The 16,760-nt window shown below is 42.2% G+C and overlaps 1 protein-coding gene across 1 annotated transcript; it reads right to left on the bottom strand.

Annotated features, from left to right (window-relative positions):
* Nucleotides 1-4,694: 4,694 nt before the first annotated feature.
* Nucleotides 4,695-16,445, bottom strand: POLE4 (DNA polymerase epsilon 4, accessory subunit). The gene is made up of 4 exons (XM_036435823.2): nucleotides 16,175-16,445; nucleotides 15,356-15,440; nucleotides 14,652-14,693; nucleotides 4,695-5,000 (listed from the first exon to the last, which is right to left on the bottom strand). Exons 1-4 carry the CDS (start codon nucleotides 16,385-16,387, stop codon nucleotides 4,987-4,989), a joined length of 354 nt encoding a protein of 117 aa, XP_036291716.1. The 5' UTR covers nucleotides 16,388-16,445; the 3' UTR covers nucleotides 4,695-4,986.
* Nucleotides 16,446-16,760: the final 315 nt, after the last annotated feature.

The following is a 16,760-nucleotide window of genomic DNA, read 5'->3' as shown; positions in this document are numbered from 1 at the left end:
ATGGCTCTGTGGTTGAGCGTCAACCTATGAACAAGGAGTCAAGGCACATGCCTGGATGGCAGCCTCAATCCCCAGTGGGTGGGCATGCAGGAGGCAGCTGATCAATGATTCTTTCTCATCACTGATGTTCTATCTCTCTCACTTCTTTCCTCTCTGTCACCAATAAAAATATTTTTTAAAAAGAAACCTAGCAGCAAACTGGTAACTACTTATGGATATGGGGGGCTTAAGGGTGGAGCTGGACTAAAGGAACTTCCATTTTTTAACCTATCTTCTGCGTTGTTTAAATTTTTATTTGAATCGTAGATTCAAATACTACTTTTTTAAGCTATAAATATTTTGATGCAACTTTTTTCCAAAAAAAATAAATCTTTTATTTGTCTTACACCAGAGGCCGAGTGGGGGGGGCCAGTGTGAAGCAGGCAGACCTGGTCCCCACCCTCGTGGAGGTGGCAGTCTGACGGGAGACAGGGAACCCAGCGCTGACTCAGTGCGGACAGCCCTGTGCTGGAGAGATGGGGCATGCAGGAGCCCAGAGCAAGGGCACTTCCCTCACCTGGAGGATGGCCAGGAAAATGAGTGGAACTCAGGAGGCAAAACGGGGTGGGGGTGGGGAGGGGGGGGGAGCCGCTGGGAGTAAGTACAGCAGGCAGAGGGAACAGCATCTACCAAGCCCTAGAGATCCTGTCTCCCTCAGGAAATTCACAGTAGCTAGAGCTCTGGGAGACTGGGGAGGGGAAACAGGAATAGAGAGGGGGCAAGGTGCCATCACAAAGACCTGTGAAGTCTTATTAAGCAGGTTGGACTTGACCCTGAGGGCCAATAGGTAGTCACAGAGGACTTTGAGCAAAAAGGGCTGATCGGACTTGACCTTTAGCATGATCTGTATTCAGCATTTTCTCCGCCAGATTACATCAGCTGTGAAGCAAGGTATTCTTATTCAGTGTCATGGCTGCACGAGTTTCTTTTATTTTTGAGATCCCTGGGCAGTGTTTTCCTAGCATCAGTGGAAGGAGGACCACGCATCTGTCTGTCCCAGATGGTAACTCCTGGCTTTCACTGTCACCTTTAATAGACCCTTTTCCCAGGGCCGACAATGCCATCATCCCTAAGCCACTAACTATTTTTTGCCGAAACCGGTTTGGCTCAGTGAATAGAGCATCAGCCTGTGGGCTGAAAGGTCCCGGGTTCGATTCCGGTCAAGGGCATGTACCTGGATTGCGGGCACATCCCCAGTAGGAGGTGTGCAAGAGGCAGCTGGTCGATGATTCTGTCTCATCGATGTTTCTAACTCTCTATCCCTCTCCTTTCCTCTCTGTAAAAAATCAATAAAATATATATATATATATTTTAATTTTTAATTTAAAAAAAAAGCAATTTTTAAAAAATAAAGAAAAACAAAATAAGCAACATGAGAGTCAAATCCCGGAAAAAATCCAGCCCTTGACAGAAACTTTGTAACAAAAGAGGAATTCCCTCGTGAGGTCCTGCTGGGGCAGGTCTGTTCCTTCCTCCAGGCGCTGCAGGGCCCCCGGGCTACATTCATGAACATACCATCCTCGGAGCCTCCGATCGTCCGTGGTAGCACAGATACAGATTTGCTGGCACCTGCTAGCGTTTTCGTTCTCCTCCTCCCATCCCTCAATGTCATCCAGCTTAGGGTTTCCTCTGGCTTGCGCCCAAGTGGTGGCTTTTAGGCCACTTTCACTCTCTCTCAGTCTCTGAGCTTGAGGGCTGTCGGCGACAATGAGCTCTCTTGGGAATTTCCTCTCCTGAGTGTGCTGTGTCTGGCATTATTCTCTGTCAGGACACACATTCTGACACACAGACCTTTGCACCATTACAAAGTGCTTGGTGAGATCACTGATTTATGTCACTTGCCATTTAGGAATGACAAATAGGAGAAAAACCAATGTAGCTTCTTGCTTTTAGCATGCACTATATAGTAGCAGTGGCAAGATGAAAAATCCAGAAATTATCCCCAAGATTTTCATCTAGCGCTGACCTGGGGGAGTGTTTCGCTATTTTGAAGCAGGGAGAGCTCTAGGTTTCTTCTAGCAGGTAAGGCAAATAAAAAAATGTCTTGAAATAGTTTCATAGTTCTGTGCTGTGAAATGATGTTATTTCTTTAAAATGCACTGAGACTCTCTAGTGAATTATCTTTACGGGTGTCATTTAAAAGACAGAGCAGATCTTTGCTTTGTGACCCTGGAGTGACCTCCCTGCGCTGAGGACAGATGCTCGCACAGGTTCCCTGCAGCACCCTGGTCAGTCTCTATCTTCCCTAATGAGGTAAGACCTGCTTATTATCAGCCTGTCAAGAAAACACTGTGAATTGAAGGGCACAGATAGTTTTTTAAAATCATGTCTTTCCCTGTTTTTGCTGTAATAGACTCTGTTAGGGAATGGGGAGCAAAAAAAGGACATATTGTCAATCTTGGGTAAAAGCTCTCCAGAGTCTCCAAAAGGTCTTTCTTAATCATCTGAGTGTGTCTCAGGCTAAGACACCTGGGATCGTAAGCATGCCAAAATGAACCTTTTACTCAAAAGCAAACACTCATTACCAACTTCAAGGTCTGATGTGCAGACACGTCTCCACCTCCACTTATGGTGTTCCTTTGTGTGTTTGAAAGAGCCCTGATTTCTTAGGGCTTCTGTTTCCATGGGCGAGCCACATTCGGAATAGGAAGGGCTGCACAGCTCGGAGAGCACTACTGCAGGCTGACAATGGAATTGCCAAAAGCTATAGGAACCAGACCCACTGTGACTGAACAACTCAACACTACGTGCCCAGCATGATAGTGAGGACTTTACTAGCGTTATTGTGACCTTCACTATGACTCTATGGAGTAGTGACTGTTGTCACCAAGGCTTAGAAATGTTAGTGTGCACAGTCCTGCAGTTAAGAATTGCAAAGATGAGATGTTATGCAATCAAAATGTATCTATCATCTGGTCATAATTAGAGGGTACATGATCCCCTAGCCAGAAACAGCATTTCCTCCCTGACCTTGCAGCTATCGATAGAACTGGCAAGCAGGCTAAGTAGGAATCAATGGGATTGGAGCAGAAGTAATGAGTGCACCTTCTGAGTCCTCTCCAACTTCAGAGGCAAGACCCTGGTCCTACTCACACTTTCTTTCCCCTTCCTGTGAATTGGAACTGAATTTGGAGATCATTCAGCGTGTGTCTACGTTGTTCTGTCAAATACAGTAACGACTAGACATCTGTGGCTATTTAAATTAAGTGTAATTTTAAAGTCAGTTCCTCAGTCACTGCTCCCCTGCCAACCTGATTGCCCCTAACTACTCTCCCGACACCTGGTCACCCCTAAATACCATCCCCTGCAGGCCTGATCACCCCCGACTGCCTTCCCCTACACGCCTGGTCCCCACCTGCCCTCTTCTGCTGACCCAGTCACCCCTAATTGCTCTCTCTTGCCAGCCTCATTGCCCCCGTTTTCCCTTGCTGGTCTGGACCTCCCACCCCCAACTACCTTCTCCTGCAGGCCTGGGTCCCCCCCAACTGCCCTTCCCTGCAGGCTTGATCACCCCCAACTGCCCTCCCTTGCTGGCCATCTTCTGGCAACCATCTTTGACTACATGGGGGCAGCCATCTTGTGTGTTGAAATAATGGTCAGTTTTTATATTCTTTTATTAGAGAGGGTAGAGGCCTGGTGCATGCATGGGGGCCGGCTGGTTTGCCCTGAAGGGTGTCCTGGATCAGGGTGGGGGTTCCCTTGGGGCATGGGGCAGCCTGAGCAAGGGGCCTGTGGTGGTTTGCAGGCCAGCCACATACCCCGGCGACTCAAGCATAGGCCGGAAGCAGGGATCTGGGATTTATTCATCTTCTATAATTGAAACTTTGCTTCCTCCATCACTGGGGACAACTTCTGCTTGCTCCAGTTCTGTGGTCACTGCCATCTTTGTTGGGTTAATTTGCATACTCACTCCTGATTGGCTGGTGGGCATGGCTTGTGAGTATAACAGAGATGTGGTCAATCTGCATATTTTTTTATTAGATAGGATTAGCCTTTACCTAATATAGAAAACCAAGAATGTCATATCCAGGCAATTCAACGTAATAACCAGTGAGTGGTGGTGCTGTCTTCCTCACTCCCCCCACCCATAGTTTCCACTGCCTAGAGACTAGACTTTCGTGTTTTGAATATTGTACACTTAAAATGGCTTAAATGGTAAATTTTGTTATGGCTACTTTACAATTAAAAAATAAAAATAAAGGAACTGCTACTGATATATGGTATCACATAGATAAACCTTGAAAATATTTTCTACATAAAAGAAGCCAGACACAAAATATCACATATTATGATTCCACTGAGATGAAAATGTTCTAGAATGGTGGTGACAGTAGTATGTATCTGTAAATACACTAAAAAAGTATTGAAATACATACTTTAAAATGGTATGTGAATTATATCTTAACAAAGCTGTTAAAAATATGAATTCATTTTAAATCTAGCATCACATTTACTTGAACTTATGAAGACCTTAAGTGGTATGCAGCAAATTCTAGAACCAGATTCTGGTGACATGCTGGAAAAGTAAGAACAAATAAATTAAAAGACTGAGATTTAGAACGGCTGGCAGGGACAACCAAGAAGGTCTGTGACTGGGCATGGCAGCTCTCCAGTCAAGGTGAAAGAACAAAGGCAAGAACATGAAACACACTCGCTTAAGGCTGATCAGAGACCTTTATTCTGGTCCCCGCATTCATTAAGCAACCAATACAAATCATTTTCTTTGTGTCTGCCTCCAGCAGCAGCTGCTGCATCCAGACAGAAATGGAAGACACAGCCATGGAAGACCTTGTAGAGAAAAACTAGCAGGTTATTCTGGCTTAGGTAAAGTCAGAGCAGGAAAATGTATAGTGCGACTTTCCAAGGACTCTGTTCTTCAAAGCTGAGGCCTGCAGAGGGCTAACTGAAGGAAGCAGGTGAAGGCTCACAAAAGCTCCAGCTCAGTAATCAATCCAAAGTACCTGAAAAGACAAAGAACAATGTGTCAAGCAAGATGCCTCAAGAGCTGGGTGAGCATAACAAACTGGGCTCATAATAATATACACTGGAATTTTATAAATATGGGGAAGGTTAAAGTGGAAGCTGCTCTGGTGCTGGCAGTTCTCTAAAACCAAAATACTTGTTTAGAAGAATAGCCATCCAAAAGATCCTCAGAGGAAAACAGAGGGTGGGCAGTGGGGAGTTAAGCACACCTGTCTGAAGAGTTAGAATAGAGTTGGCAAAGGCCTAAGAAATTATTGTGTTAGTTAGCGAGCACTTATGGAGACCATACAAGGGAAGATACAAAATACATGAGATAAAGCAGAGTTTACAATTTTTTGAGAAAGTTCCAGTTCAAGATGGGATATTGAGTTCCCAATTTCTGTTCTAGCCTCTCATACCTAAGATTCCATTCAAAGGGGGGAAAAAGCTTTAAAAAGACATAAATCACCTGGCGAGCATGGCTCAGTGGTTGAGCATTGACCTGTGAACTAGGAGGTCATGGTTTGATTCCTGGTCAGGACACATGCCTGGGTTTTGGGCTCAATCCGTAGTAGGGAGTGTGCATGAGGCAGCCAGTCAATGATTCTCTCTCATCATTGATGTTTCTATCTCTCTCTCCCTCTCCCTTCCTCTCTGAAATCAATCAAAATATAATTATTAAAAAAGACATAAATCCACAACAAAGAATTGAGGGGGTGGGATCTATCAACAGTTAAAAGAGATTTCAAAAAAAAGTTAGTTGAGTATCAGAAATCTGACTTAAATATATTTAACAATAATGTGGAGGGAAAATGTGCCTAGAATAAACACAGAAGGAGCTGCAGCAGAGGCAGGAGCCCATCTGCCTCGCAGACCCGTGGGAAGGCTGCAGACTCAGACCCCAGGAATGGTGGAGGCAGAAACAGCCGATTCCATCTCCCCACAACCCTCCCTGAATGCAGCACTACCAGAAAACAAGACTGTAAGCCTAACTTGGCAGGAAAGTATCAGAGCTTTTAAAGGACGAAAGGAATTATCTGAAAAACTAGCCAGCTCCCCACAGTAATGTATTCTGGACTTTGGAGGATACCACAAAGGTCTGATAACATAATATCTCAAGGAAATTCCCAGGCAAAAGACACACACACATACACACAGTTTACAATGGCCTTCTTATTCCCTCATTTTACAATAGAATGAAAATTACCATGCATGTGAAGAACTCATACACAATGAGACCCAAGTTTACTTTAAAAAAAAAAAAAAAAAAGTGAGAATGCAAATTCCTGCTAATACCAACTGATAAACCTGATTAAAAAAATTTTTTTTTAAATCTAGGCTTTACCTAACCAATGGACACAGACAACATGGGGGTTAGGGCATGAGTAGGGGGGTTGAGGAAGGGGATAACAGGGGAATAAGTACACATATGTAACACCTTAATCAATAAAGAAATTTAAAAAAAGGTTTTAATCTAGACTTTAAAGAAGCTTCAAGAAAAGGCAAGAACACAAAGTAAATCCAGCCTTTAAAGCTGCTTTCGCCCTGAAGGCATCTGCCAATCCAAATCACAGAGCTAAGAAACTGCTATGATTTTGGCAGGCTCAGTGAACCAAGATTCAAATCCCAGACACAAGTGGGAAGGTCTGATAACCTGAACCACCCCACACCCCTGCCAACACACACACACACACACACACACACACACACACACACACACATTGTTTAACACTGGGGTCCCAAATGGTTAAACTCTCAAGTAAGGCAAAACCCGAATTAAATCAGCCCCCTCACAAGCCTGCAGTCACGGTTCATATCACCACCATGATCCAAGCATCCTCAAATCCTGAATTTGGATTAAGGAGATTCTGCACTGATAAATGCCCGTAGGTGCTTTGCAGAAGCACATGAAAATCTTTGGAGAAAGATTTCATTATATAGGCTTCAAATTATCCAACAAATAATACTTCAAATCCAATGAACCATGTACTGATATAACCAGGCAGATAGAGAAAAAAGACCATGAGACTAACAGAAACAGTAGACAAAAAAAAAAAAGGAAAGAAAAGAAATTACTTCAAAAGGCTTGGGTAATAGATGGGACACAGACTATAAAACAATTGAGCTTATGTTTAAAGAAATAAAATGCAAGCTTCAAAATACCTGCAGAAAATACAAACAACAAATAGTGACAAAATACATTTAAAAAATAACCAAATAGAATTTACAGAACTGAAACATATAAAAACTAAAACTTAAAAAAAAAAAAAAAAGTTTAAAGGAGATAAGGTCACTGAAGAGAAAGCAAACTGCAAGGTCAGAAACATTACACAGAATACATCATGCAGAGGCAAAATTATGGCTGCATTTTAATATCTGTTTAATATTAAATTAAATATTAAATTTCTTGGAATCCCAAAGAAAAAGGAGATAGAGAAAACAAACCAGAGACAATATTAAACCAGAGACAATATTTCAACAGTTATTGGCTAAGAATTCTCTAGGACAGATCCACAGGTTTAACTATTCCAGCATACCACATTAGAAATCTATGCCTAGATACATTAAAGTGAAACTACCGAAATATCAAAGACACAGAGAACATCTCAAAAGCATACGGAAAAAAGAATAACAAGTAATTCTTCAATGGAAACCAAAAAAAGTAGGATGATAGCTTCAAAATGTTAAAAGAAAAAGGCAGCTACCAGAAGACCCAATCTAAAGGAAATACTAAAGGATTTACTTCAGAAAAGAAGGAGAATGATCACAAATGGAAGATCAGAAATATAGAACAGAAAGAAGATATTAGTAAGTTTATCAATAAATTAACACATCATTGACTGAATCATTGCTATGTGAACCAACAAAGACAAAACAAAAACCCTAACAATAACATGTGTGGCAGAAGAGGGTCTTACAAATGAAATGAATGGATTCTAGGATCCCATATTACTGAGACTGAGAGGAAAGGTACTAAACACTAAAAGCTTTGACATCAAGATGCTTAGCCCATGTGGTTCAGTTAGTTGAATGTTGTCCCATGCACCAAAAGGTCACCAGTTCAATTCCCAGTCAGGGCACATGTCCGATTTGTGGGCTCAATCCCCAGTAAGGGGTGTGCATGAGGCAGCAGATTGATGTTTCTCACATTAGTTTCTCTCTCTCCCTCTCCCTTCTGCTCTCTTTAAAATCAATAAAAGCATATTTTTTTAAAAGATGCTTGCTATCACTAATATTCAACACTAATTCAGATACTAGCCAGTGCTATATGGCAAGAAAAAATTTTAAAGAATTTTTAAAAACTTCTCAAAATTATCATTATTGGAAGATATTACTGTGTGATTAAGAAAAGCCAAAAGAATGAACAGATAAATAATTAGAATTAATAAGAGTTGAGTAAAAGACTAAGTGCAAAATTAACATATGAAATCAATTATATTTCTATATACTAGCAATGGTTTTTAAATGACATTTTTAGGAAGATATCACTAACAACAGCATTAAAAATGTTAAGTATTTACGGGAAAACATCTAACAGTATATGTCAAGATTTCTTCAGGTAAAATAAAAAACTTAATTTAAAAAAATTAAAGGTCTAAATCACATGTGTCAAACACAAGGCCCGCGGGCCAAATCCGTCCCGCCAGGCCTTGCAATGTGGCCCGCACCGCGCTGTCATCACTGCACTCCACTGCGTTTCCATCACAATGACAGTTTATGACTGTTCAGTAAACCATTCGGCCCGCGATTTAGGCTGGATTTTAGATTTTGGCCCCTTCTCTGATTGAGTTCGACACCCCTAGTCTAAATAAATGAAAAAATATACCAGGTTCATGGACTGGAAGATTCATTATTGTAAAGACATCATTTCTCCCCCAAAGTAATCTATAAACTCAATGTCATCCATATCAATATCCCTTTTTGTGAAATTTGACATGCAGGTTCTAAAATGAACATGAAAATGCAAAGAATCAAAAACGGCCAAAACACTCAAAGAACAAGGAGGGAAGATTTGCTCTCTTGGATAAAGCTTCTATAATTGAGACAGAGTGGTACTGACATGGAAATAGACGCACAGATAAATAAGAGAGAATAAAAAGCCCAGAAAAGGCCTTGATTTATAACAGAGATAAAACTATAGAGAAAATGATATGGACAAGCAGATAGCCAAACAAGAAGGGAAAAAAACTGGATGCCTACCTCAAGCTAATAGATAAAAAGTCAATTCTAGTTTTACGAAAGACTAGAGGCCTGGTGCACAAGATTCGTGCACTGAGTGGGGCCTCCCTCACAGTCCGGGACCCCTTAGTAGGGGTGTCGAACTCAATCAGAGAAGGGGCCAAAATCTAAAATCCAGCCTAAATCGCGGGCCAAATGGTTTACTGAAGTCATAAACTATCATTGTAATGGAAACGCAGCAGAGTGAAGTGATGACAGCGCGGTGCGGGCCACATTGCAAGGCCTGGCAGGACGGATTTGGCCCTCGGGCCTTGTGTTTGACACATGTGCCTTAGGGGATGTCCGCCAGTCGGCAGTCAGGCATCGCTCTCCAAGTGGGACCCCTCGCCTGCAAAGGTGGGAGAGGCTCCTGCCACTGCCACTGTGCTCATCAGCTGTGAGCTGGGCTTCTGGCTGAACAGTGCTCTCCCTGTGGGAGTGCACTGACCACCGGGGCAGCTCCTGCATTGAGCTCCTGTCTTTTAATAAAAAAGACAAAATATTCAAAAGAAAAATAGAACCCCCCATAAAAAATGAATATGCATATGGAAAAATGCTCAACGTCACTAGTAATGAGGGCACATTAAAACCACAAGGCAATTTCATTACATTCCTACCAAACTGACAAAAATTAAAAACTCTGATAATATCGGGTCTAGTAATAATTAATGTCGTTTTTTAACATTCGTTAAAAATCTTGCTTGGCGTTGACTTGTATTGACATAACCTTCAAACACGTGGTATCTACAGAATGTGTGAAGTGCAATTAACAAGTTTTGCTTGAAAAAGTTTGTGTTTGGTTTGGTTTTTGTTGCAAAACTAGGGCTAAGAAGATGGCGGATGAAAAGCATATTCGGCACTGCATGCTTTACGAGTTCCAATTAGGAAGAAAAGCAAGTGAGGCTGCAAAAAACATCTGTAGTGCTCTTGGTCAAGATGCAGTTAGCGCCAGAAAATGCCAGCGTTGTTTGAGAAATTTCGCGAGGGAAATTTTTCGTTAGATGACAAGAGTGGTCAAGGCCGTGTGTCCAATTTTGATCCAGAAGCTCTTCAAGCTCTTTTGGTGCAAAATCCTCAAATTACCCAACAAGAGCTTGCGACAACTTTAAATTGTTCACAAAAAACAATTTCCAATCAATTGCGTGCACTTGGCAAAGTCCAAAAGTTTGGAAAATGGGTTCCTCATGAGTTGACCGACAACAACCGTAATCAGAGTCACAATTTGCAGTTCGCTCCTCTCTCGTCAAAAACGTTTGCCGTTTTTAGAGCAAATTGTTACCGGAGATGAAGAATGGGTGCTGTATGTTAATTTGAAAAGGCGGCCTCAATGGTTGGACAAAAATGAGGCTCCGCAGCCCACGCCAAAACCTGACTTGCATGCGAAAAAAGTGATGTTGTGTGTTTGGTGGAATTTTAAAAGAATTCTTCATTATGAACTTTTACCATCTATTATAACCAAACCATTACAAGTGCAGTGTATAGTGCCCAATTGGAAAGGTTAGCCCAAGCTTTAAGAGAAAAAGAACCCGCGCTGATTAATCGGAAGGGCGTAATTCTTCACCACGATAACGCACGACTGCATACTGCAAGAATCACTGCTGAAAAACTGCGCCAGTTGGAATGGGAAGTTCTCCCTCAACCTGCATATTCTCCTGATATTGCCCCTTCCGATTACCATTTGTTTCATTCTTTGCAAAACTTTCTTCTTGGAAAAAAATTTAATAATGAAGAATGCCTCAAAAATGCATTGACCGAATTTTTTGCATCAAAATCACAAGAATTTTACAACAGAGGGATTAAAATGCTTCCTGAGCGTTGGACACAAGTAGTAGAAAACAACGGCAACTATACTGTTGATTAAATTTTGTTGTATTGTTTAAATAAATTAGATTTTAAAAAGGTATTAGAAAACGACATTAATTATTACTAGTGCTGGTAAGAATAAAGAGCAATGAGAATTATCATATACTATTGGTATAAATGTGAATGAGGTAATACAGGAAGTTCAGCAATACCTACAAAAGGGAGATACACATATCCTATGTCAGAGGAATTTTATACATACACATACACATATACACATACATACCCAGAGAAACACATATAAAAATATTCATAGCAATTCATAATAGCACACACCAAAAAATTGTTACCCAAATATTGACGTTAAAATTGTTCCATTGTGGTAGTGTCACATAATGGCATGCCATACCACAAAGAAAATAAATAACTAGATATATGTGTAACCACAAAGATGTATCTTATAAATGGATTAACCTAAAGAAAACAGCAATGAAATGAATGCTGACGAATGAATACATAAAGTTTAATTCTATTTGTACAAAGTTCAAAAAAATACAAAATTCAATCCTCATATTTACAGATGCATGTTATGTGGTAAAATTATAAAGAAAACCAAGGAAATAATTACCAAAAAGTCAGGATACAGGTTAGGACAGGGCATAGGAAGGAATATGATGAAGAAATATAAATGGAGCTTCTGGGGGCTGACAATAGTCTATCTCTTTGCCTAGTTGGTGGTTACAATGTTGTTTATTTTATTATTTACTGTCTTTACAGTTCATGTTGTATTTCCTAAGGAAAAACTTATAAGAATATACATTTATTTACATAAAATATCCAGAAGATTACAGAGCCTGCTAACAGTGACCTGCAGGGAAGGGACCTATATGAAGTATTAAGGAACAGAAAGAGTACACAGGAAGACTATTCACAGTACTGTTTTAAAATTCTACACTCAACCAACAGATAAAGCCTGGAAGACTTAATTCTGACAATATAAATGTCATCAGCCTCAACAATGTCAAAGAATAAGTGTAGATGACACAAAGCAAGAGCTAGAAGTGGGCTAAAAGCAGGAAAGGAAGACTTGTGCAGTGACAGTCATACTTTACTAAGTGTGGAGACAAGAAATATAATGAAAGTTGGGTACAACAAAAAATAGACACTTTGGTGTGTTATATAAACTGTAAAGGTAACAAAGGAACTAAAAATAATGATACAACTACCAAAAAAAAAAAAGAAAAAAAAAGGAAGGCCATGGTTGGTTTGGCTCAGTGGATAGAGTGTCAGCCTGCGGACTTAAAGGTCCCGAGTTCAACCCCCAGTGGAGGGTGAGCAGGAGATAGCTGATCAACGATTCTCTCTCATCATTGATGTTTCTATCCCTCTCCCTTCCTCACTGAAATCAATAAAAATATATTTCTTAAAAAAAAAAAAAAAGGAGGAAGGAATTTTATAGGCTAGCCCAGTGGTCAAAAACTCATTAGTCAACAGAGCCAAATATCAACAGTACAACAATTGAAATTTCTTTTGAGAGTCAAATTTTTAAACTTAAACTCCTTCTAAATAGACTCGCCCAGGGTGTGGTATTTGTGGAAGAGCCACACTCAAGGGACCAAAGAGCCAAATGTGGCTCTCCAGCTGCAGTTTGCTGACCACAAGGTTAGCCAAATCTTCATTTATCTATCAGGAATTAATAACATCTGCAGTTGATGAGTCAAGGAGGAAGCATATTATTTAGAAATATGAGTTAACCACCTGAAAGCTAAAAACAGAAGCAAAAGGGTGAGAGGCAACAGCTGCATTTCACTATAGCTATTAGATAGTTGATTTTTTTTTGTTGTTCATCCTCACCTGAGGATATTTCTCCATTGATTTTTAGAAAAAGTAGAAGGGAGAGGGAAAGACAGAGAGAAACACTGATGTGAGAGAGACACATCGATCGACTGCCTCCTGCACGCACCCCGACCAGGACCAGGGAACCTGCAGCCAAAGGACATGCCTTTGACCAGAATTGAATCCAGGACCCTTCAGTCCAAGGGCCAACGCTCTATCCCACATGTGTCAAACACAAGGCCCTCGGGCCAAATCCGTCCCGCCAGGCCTTGCAATGTGGCCCGCACGGCGTTGTCATCACTGCACTCCGCTGCGTTTCCATCACAATGACAGTTTATGACTGTTCAGTAAACCATTCGGCCCGCGATTTAGGCTGGATTTTAGATTTTGGCCCCTTCTCTGATTGATTTCGACACCCCTATCCACTGACCCAAACCAGCTAGGGCACTATTTGATTTTTAAGCATGAATATATATTGCCTTGATTTAAAAAAGAAAAAGGTAATTTTCTACATAGAACATACACTTCTAAGGAAATAAGAACATTTATTTTAACGGTACAAAATAATATAGTATTGACTAAATCCATAGAGGCTAAAATGGTCAAAATTCTGATATATTAATGTAATATAACAGAGGATTCAATTACAGAGATTATTCTATTGGAAGTGAAAATGAAGACATCTAGTACTCAATAAATGGCATTTATTAAAAACCCAAGCTAAGGTGCCTCATTAGCACAGTTGGTAGCACATCTTTCTCATAAAAGTCCAAGCTAAGCACTATGCCATGGAAGAGGGTAGGATGGAAAACTGCATTAAGATCTCTCCACTTCCATTTCCGGCATGCTCTAATTAACTTATTATCCAAAGGGCACTGGTGTTATATCTTTAAAATGCAAATCTAAAGAGCTGGTAATTAAAAATGAGCAGGTAAAGTAGGGGCCCAACTTCACAAGAAGTTGCCTGCTTTAGGTAGGTAGCTAACAAGTTATTTTTAAGAATAATGAGTACATGAACAGAGAGGCTTAAAAAAATGCTATAAATTAAGAAGATACTTGAAGCTGGTCATGGGAATTTATCTTTAAAGACATTTAAAAGAACATCTCAAAAGGGCCAGGAATTTCTATTGATATAAAAATGCAAAAGAAAGGTGTAAATATAATGAAATAAATATATCAAGAAAAGATGTTGGATGGTAATTAGGCTTGCAGGAGGTAATGAGAATACCTTGGTATAGTGAAGTCAGAAATAGTTCTGAAAGAAGGTAGCTGAAATGAGATATTTCAAATATTTGCTATTTTAATTACAAGATTTAGTGAGTAAACCTGGGTCTAAAATTCCTAAGAAGAAACAGATACTGGTAAGTATGGAATTTCTTAAGGCAGCAAAATAATCCCTTAACACAGATTGTTGAAAAAAAGGAAGAAGTACCCTTTAAATGTTGGCAATTGTTTCTGGTTTCTAGCATTAAGAGGGGATTTACACCTAGGGCAAGATCAAAGTGGGAATTAAACTTCAGAATCCACCTACCTCCACTTTTATCTAAATTTCTCTCCCATTTCTTTATGATTAGCAATCCTCAGACAGAAGTTCTAATTCCCCAAGGGAACTGAAATTTCTAAATTGCACCAGATTTATCAAATTAGTTGTTCCTATCTGTAGGAAGTATAGATAGAATTATCCCTACACAAACAAAGAAGAACCATGAATCCATTTTATATAGGGTTTTGAACTCAGATCATTAGCACGGAAGAGACAGCTAGAAATAATTACCCATTGGCAGAGAACTTACCTTCCAGAAAAGCAAACTCATCCACAGCTTCTATTGCATTATCTGAAACACAAGGTAAAGGAACACTTGATTACCTCTGGTCATTTGGACATCAGCCCCCACGAAAAGCATAACCCATACACTGAAGGAGGCAAGAGGCTTTATGCAAACCAGGTTATTTATAAAATTTGTCCCTTGGCTAACTTGAAATCCATTTCTACTCCACCACCAAATCTTACCTATCAGCTCTCTCTCTACAAGAGTAAGAAAAACCTGGGAAAATACTGTTCAGTAAAGGGAACCTCTTTGCTTTGAGTGTCATCAGAGAAGAGTTTAGCAAGATAGCAGGGAAAGTGAAAATACGATATGTGAAGGTGTGCACGTGTATGATGGCTACCACCTAGAAAGAAAACTCAGAAATCAAATCCCCAGTTTCTAAAGGGGAAAAGAAATACCAAGCCTGGCACAACACGGCAGAAAGCATAAAGAGGTGTAGTCAGCTTTGGCAACAGCTAGACTCCTCTCATTCTCTGTCCCAGCATCACACCAGCCACCCAAAGCATAGAGACTCTAAGCATAGGGCTCTCTGGCACAATGGCAACCCAACAGAAATCATAGACAGAGACCCTTTGGCGCCCCTCATTTTACAGTGGTGCCTTTGTAACCCCAAAGAGGAAAAGCTTCGCCCAGCCTCCTCTGCAGCAGATACCACAGTGACACTCTACCCAAATCTCTCCTCTGGAGGGTTTTCCTCTTTCCTTGTTGAGCACAGCAGTAGGCATCTTTTGCAATGGTCTCCACAAACAGTTCCTGTGAAGCAAACGGGAGAGGTGTACAGTAAGCTCTCACTTAATATCCTGAGACCTCAGGCAAAACGCCATATAACCAAACCATTTCTACCTTAGACGAAGTGACATAAACAACAGTTCAGCTCCTATGGCAACTCATCCACATTACATGGAAAGGATGTGGATGAACCGATACGAAGCTATCTGAGGACCTGCTGTATTCGTGGGCCCTGGCACAGTTTTTGAGAGCTTCTATTTGTGAGTAGGGGGAGGGTGGAAAAGGGGGCTCGGATGCTTGGGAAGGTCCTCAGGGAAGCTAAAGGTTGCCCTAAACTTCATGAAGGTGTATCCCCCTATCCCTTTCCCCTTTAGCCCATGACACGTCTCTCCTCCCTCATTTGTAAATCCACCCCATTCATTCACTAGAGACTCCTACAAGGTCTATGGTAGACACTGGAGATGCAAATTAAAGTGGTTGTCCAAGCCCTCAGGATGAGGCAGGTGTAACAAACTAATATTACCGCCCCTTTTATCTTCTTTCCTTCCTGCACTCACAGCTCCCAACGCGGCCCCAGCACCTCCCACTTCCGGCTCTTCAGTACCCCTCATCCTCCACCTCCTCCATCCCAAAGCGGGCCCACGCCGCCGCTGAGCCCCGCCCACACCGCCGCTAAGCCCCGCCCCACGCCGTCGCTAAGTCCCGCCCCTAGCCACACCCCAACCAGCGTCCCAGGGTCCCTCGCGCTCCCGCCGCACCGCGGCTCGTGCCAGAATGAAGATGGCCTCCTGTCCTGCGAGCGTCACATCAGGGTCCGCCTTGACCAAGGCCTTCACTCGCGCCAGAGGCAGCCTCGAGAGACGAGCCCCGGACGCACTCGTCGGAGCTTGCGGCTGCGGGGCCGCTGCCTCCCCACCGGACCCCTCCTCTTCGCGGGGCGCCCCGCTTCCTGCAGCGGCCGCCGCCGCCATCCGGCCCGTAGCGTGCTGCGCGCGGCCCCCGCCTGTGCGCGCGCAGGCGGCGCCAGTCCCTTTCCCGTGCGCGCCAGAGGCCACGCCCTCTGTGGGCGCGTGGCCCCGCCCCTCGCGCCTCCCCGCGCAGCCTCGCGTTCACGTTCATGGGCATCCGGCGGGGTGTGTGGTGCCTTAATGTAGGTCCTGCTGCTTCTCGCTGCCACTGGACTGGAGTGGCCTCCTTTTCGGTTCCGGGTGACCCTCCGGTGCCGCCCGACCTGGTTGAGCCTGGGCACCGCCCCTTGGCTGGTGAATATTGTAGTTGGGGCTGGAACAAGGGCTCAGATCAGGAGAAACACAGACCCGGCCCGATGGAGTCTTGGTCAGGTCA

Source organism: Pipistrellus kuhlii, unplaced genomic scaffold (assembly GCF_014108245.1).
Source record: "Pipistrellus kuhlii isolate mPipKuh1 unplaced genomic scaffold, mPipKuh1.p scaffold_m20_p_13, whole genome shotgun sequence".
Lineage (NCBI taxonomy): Eukaryota > Metazoa > Chordata > Mammalia > Chiroptera > Vespertilionidae > Pipistrellus > Pipistrellus kuhlii.
This window is presented reverse-complemented; position numbering and strand designations above follow the sequence as displayed.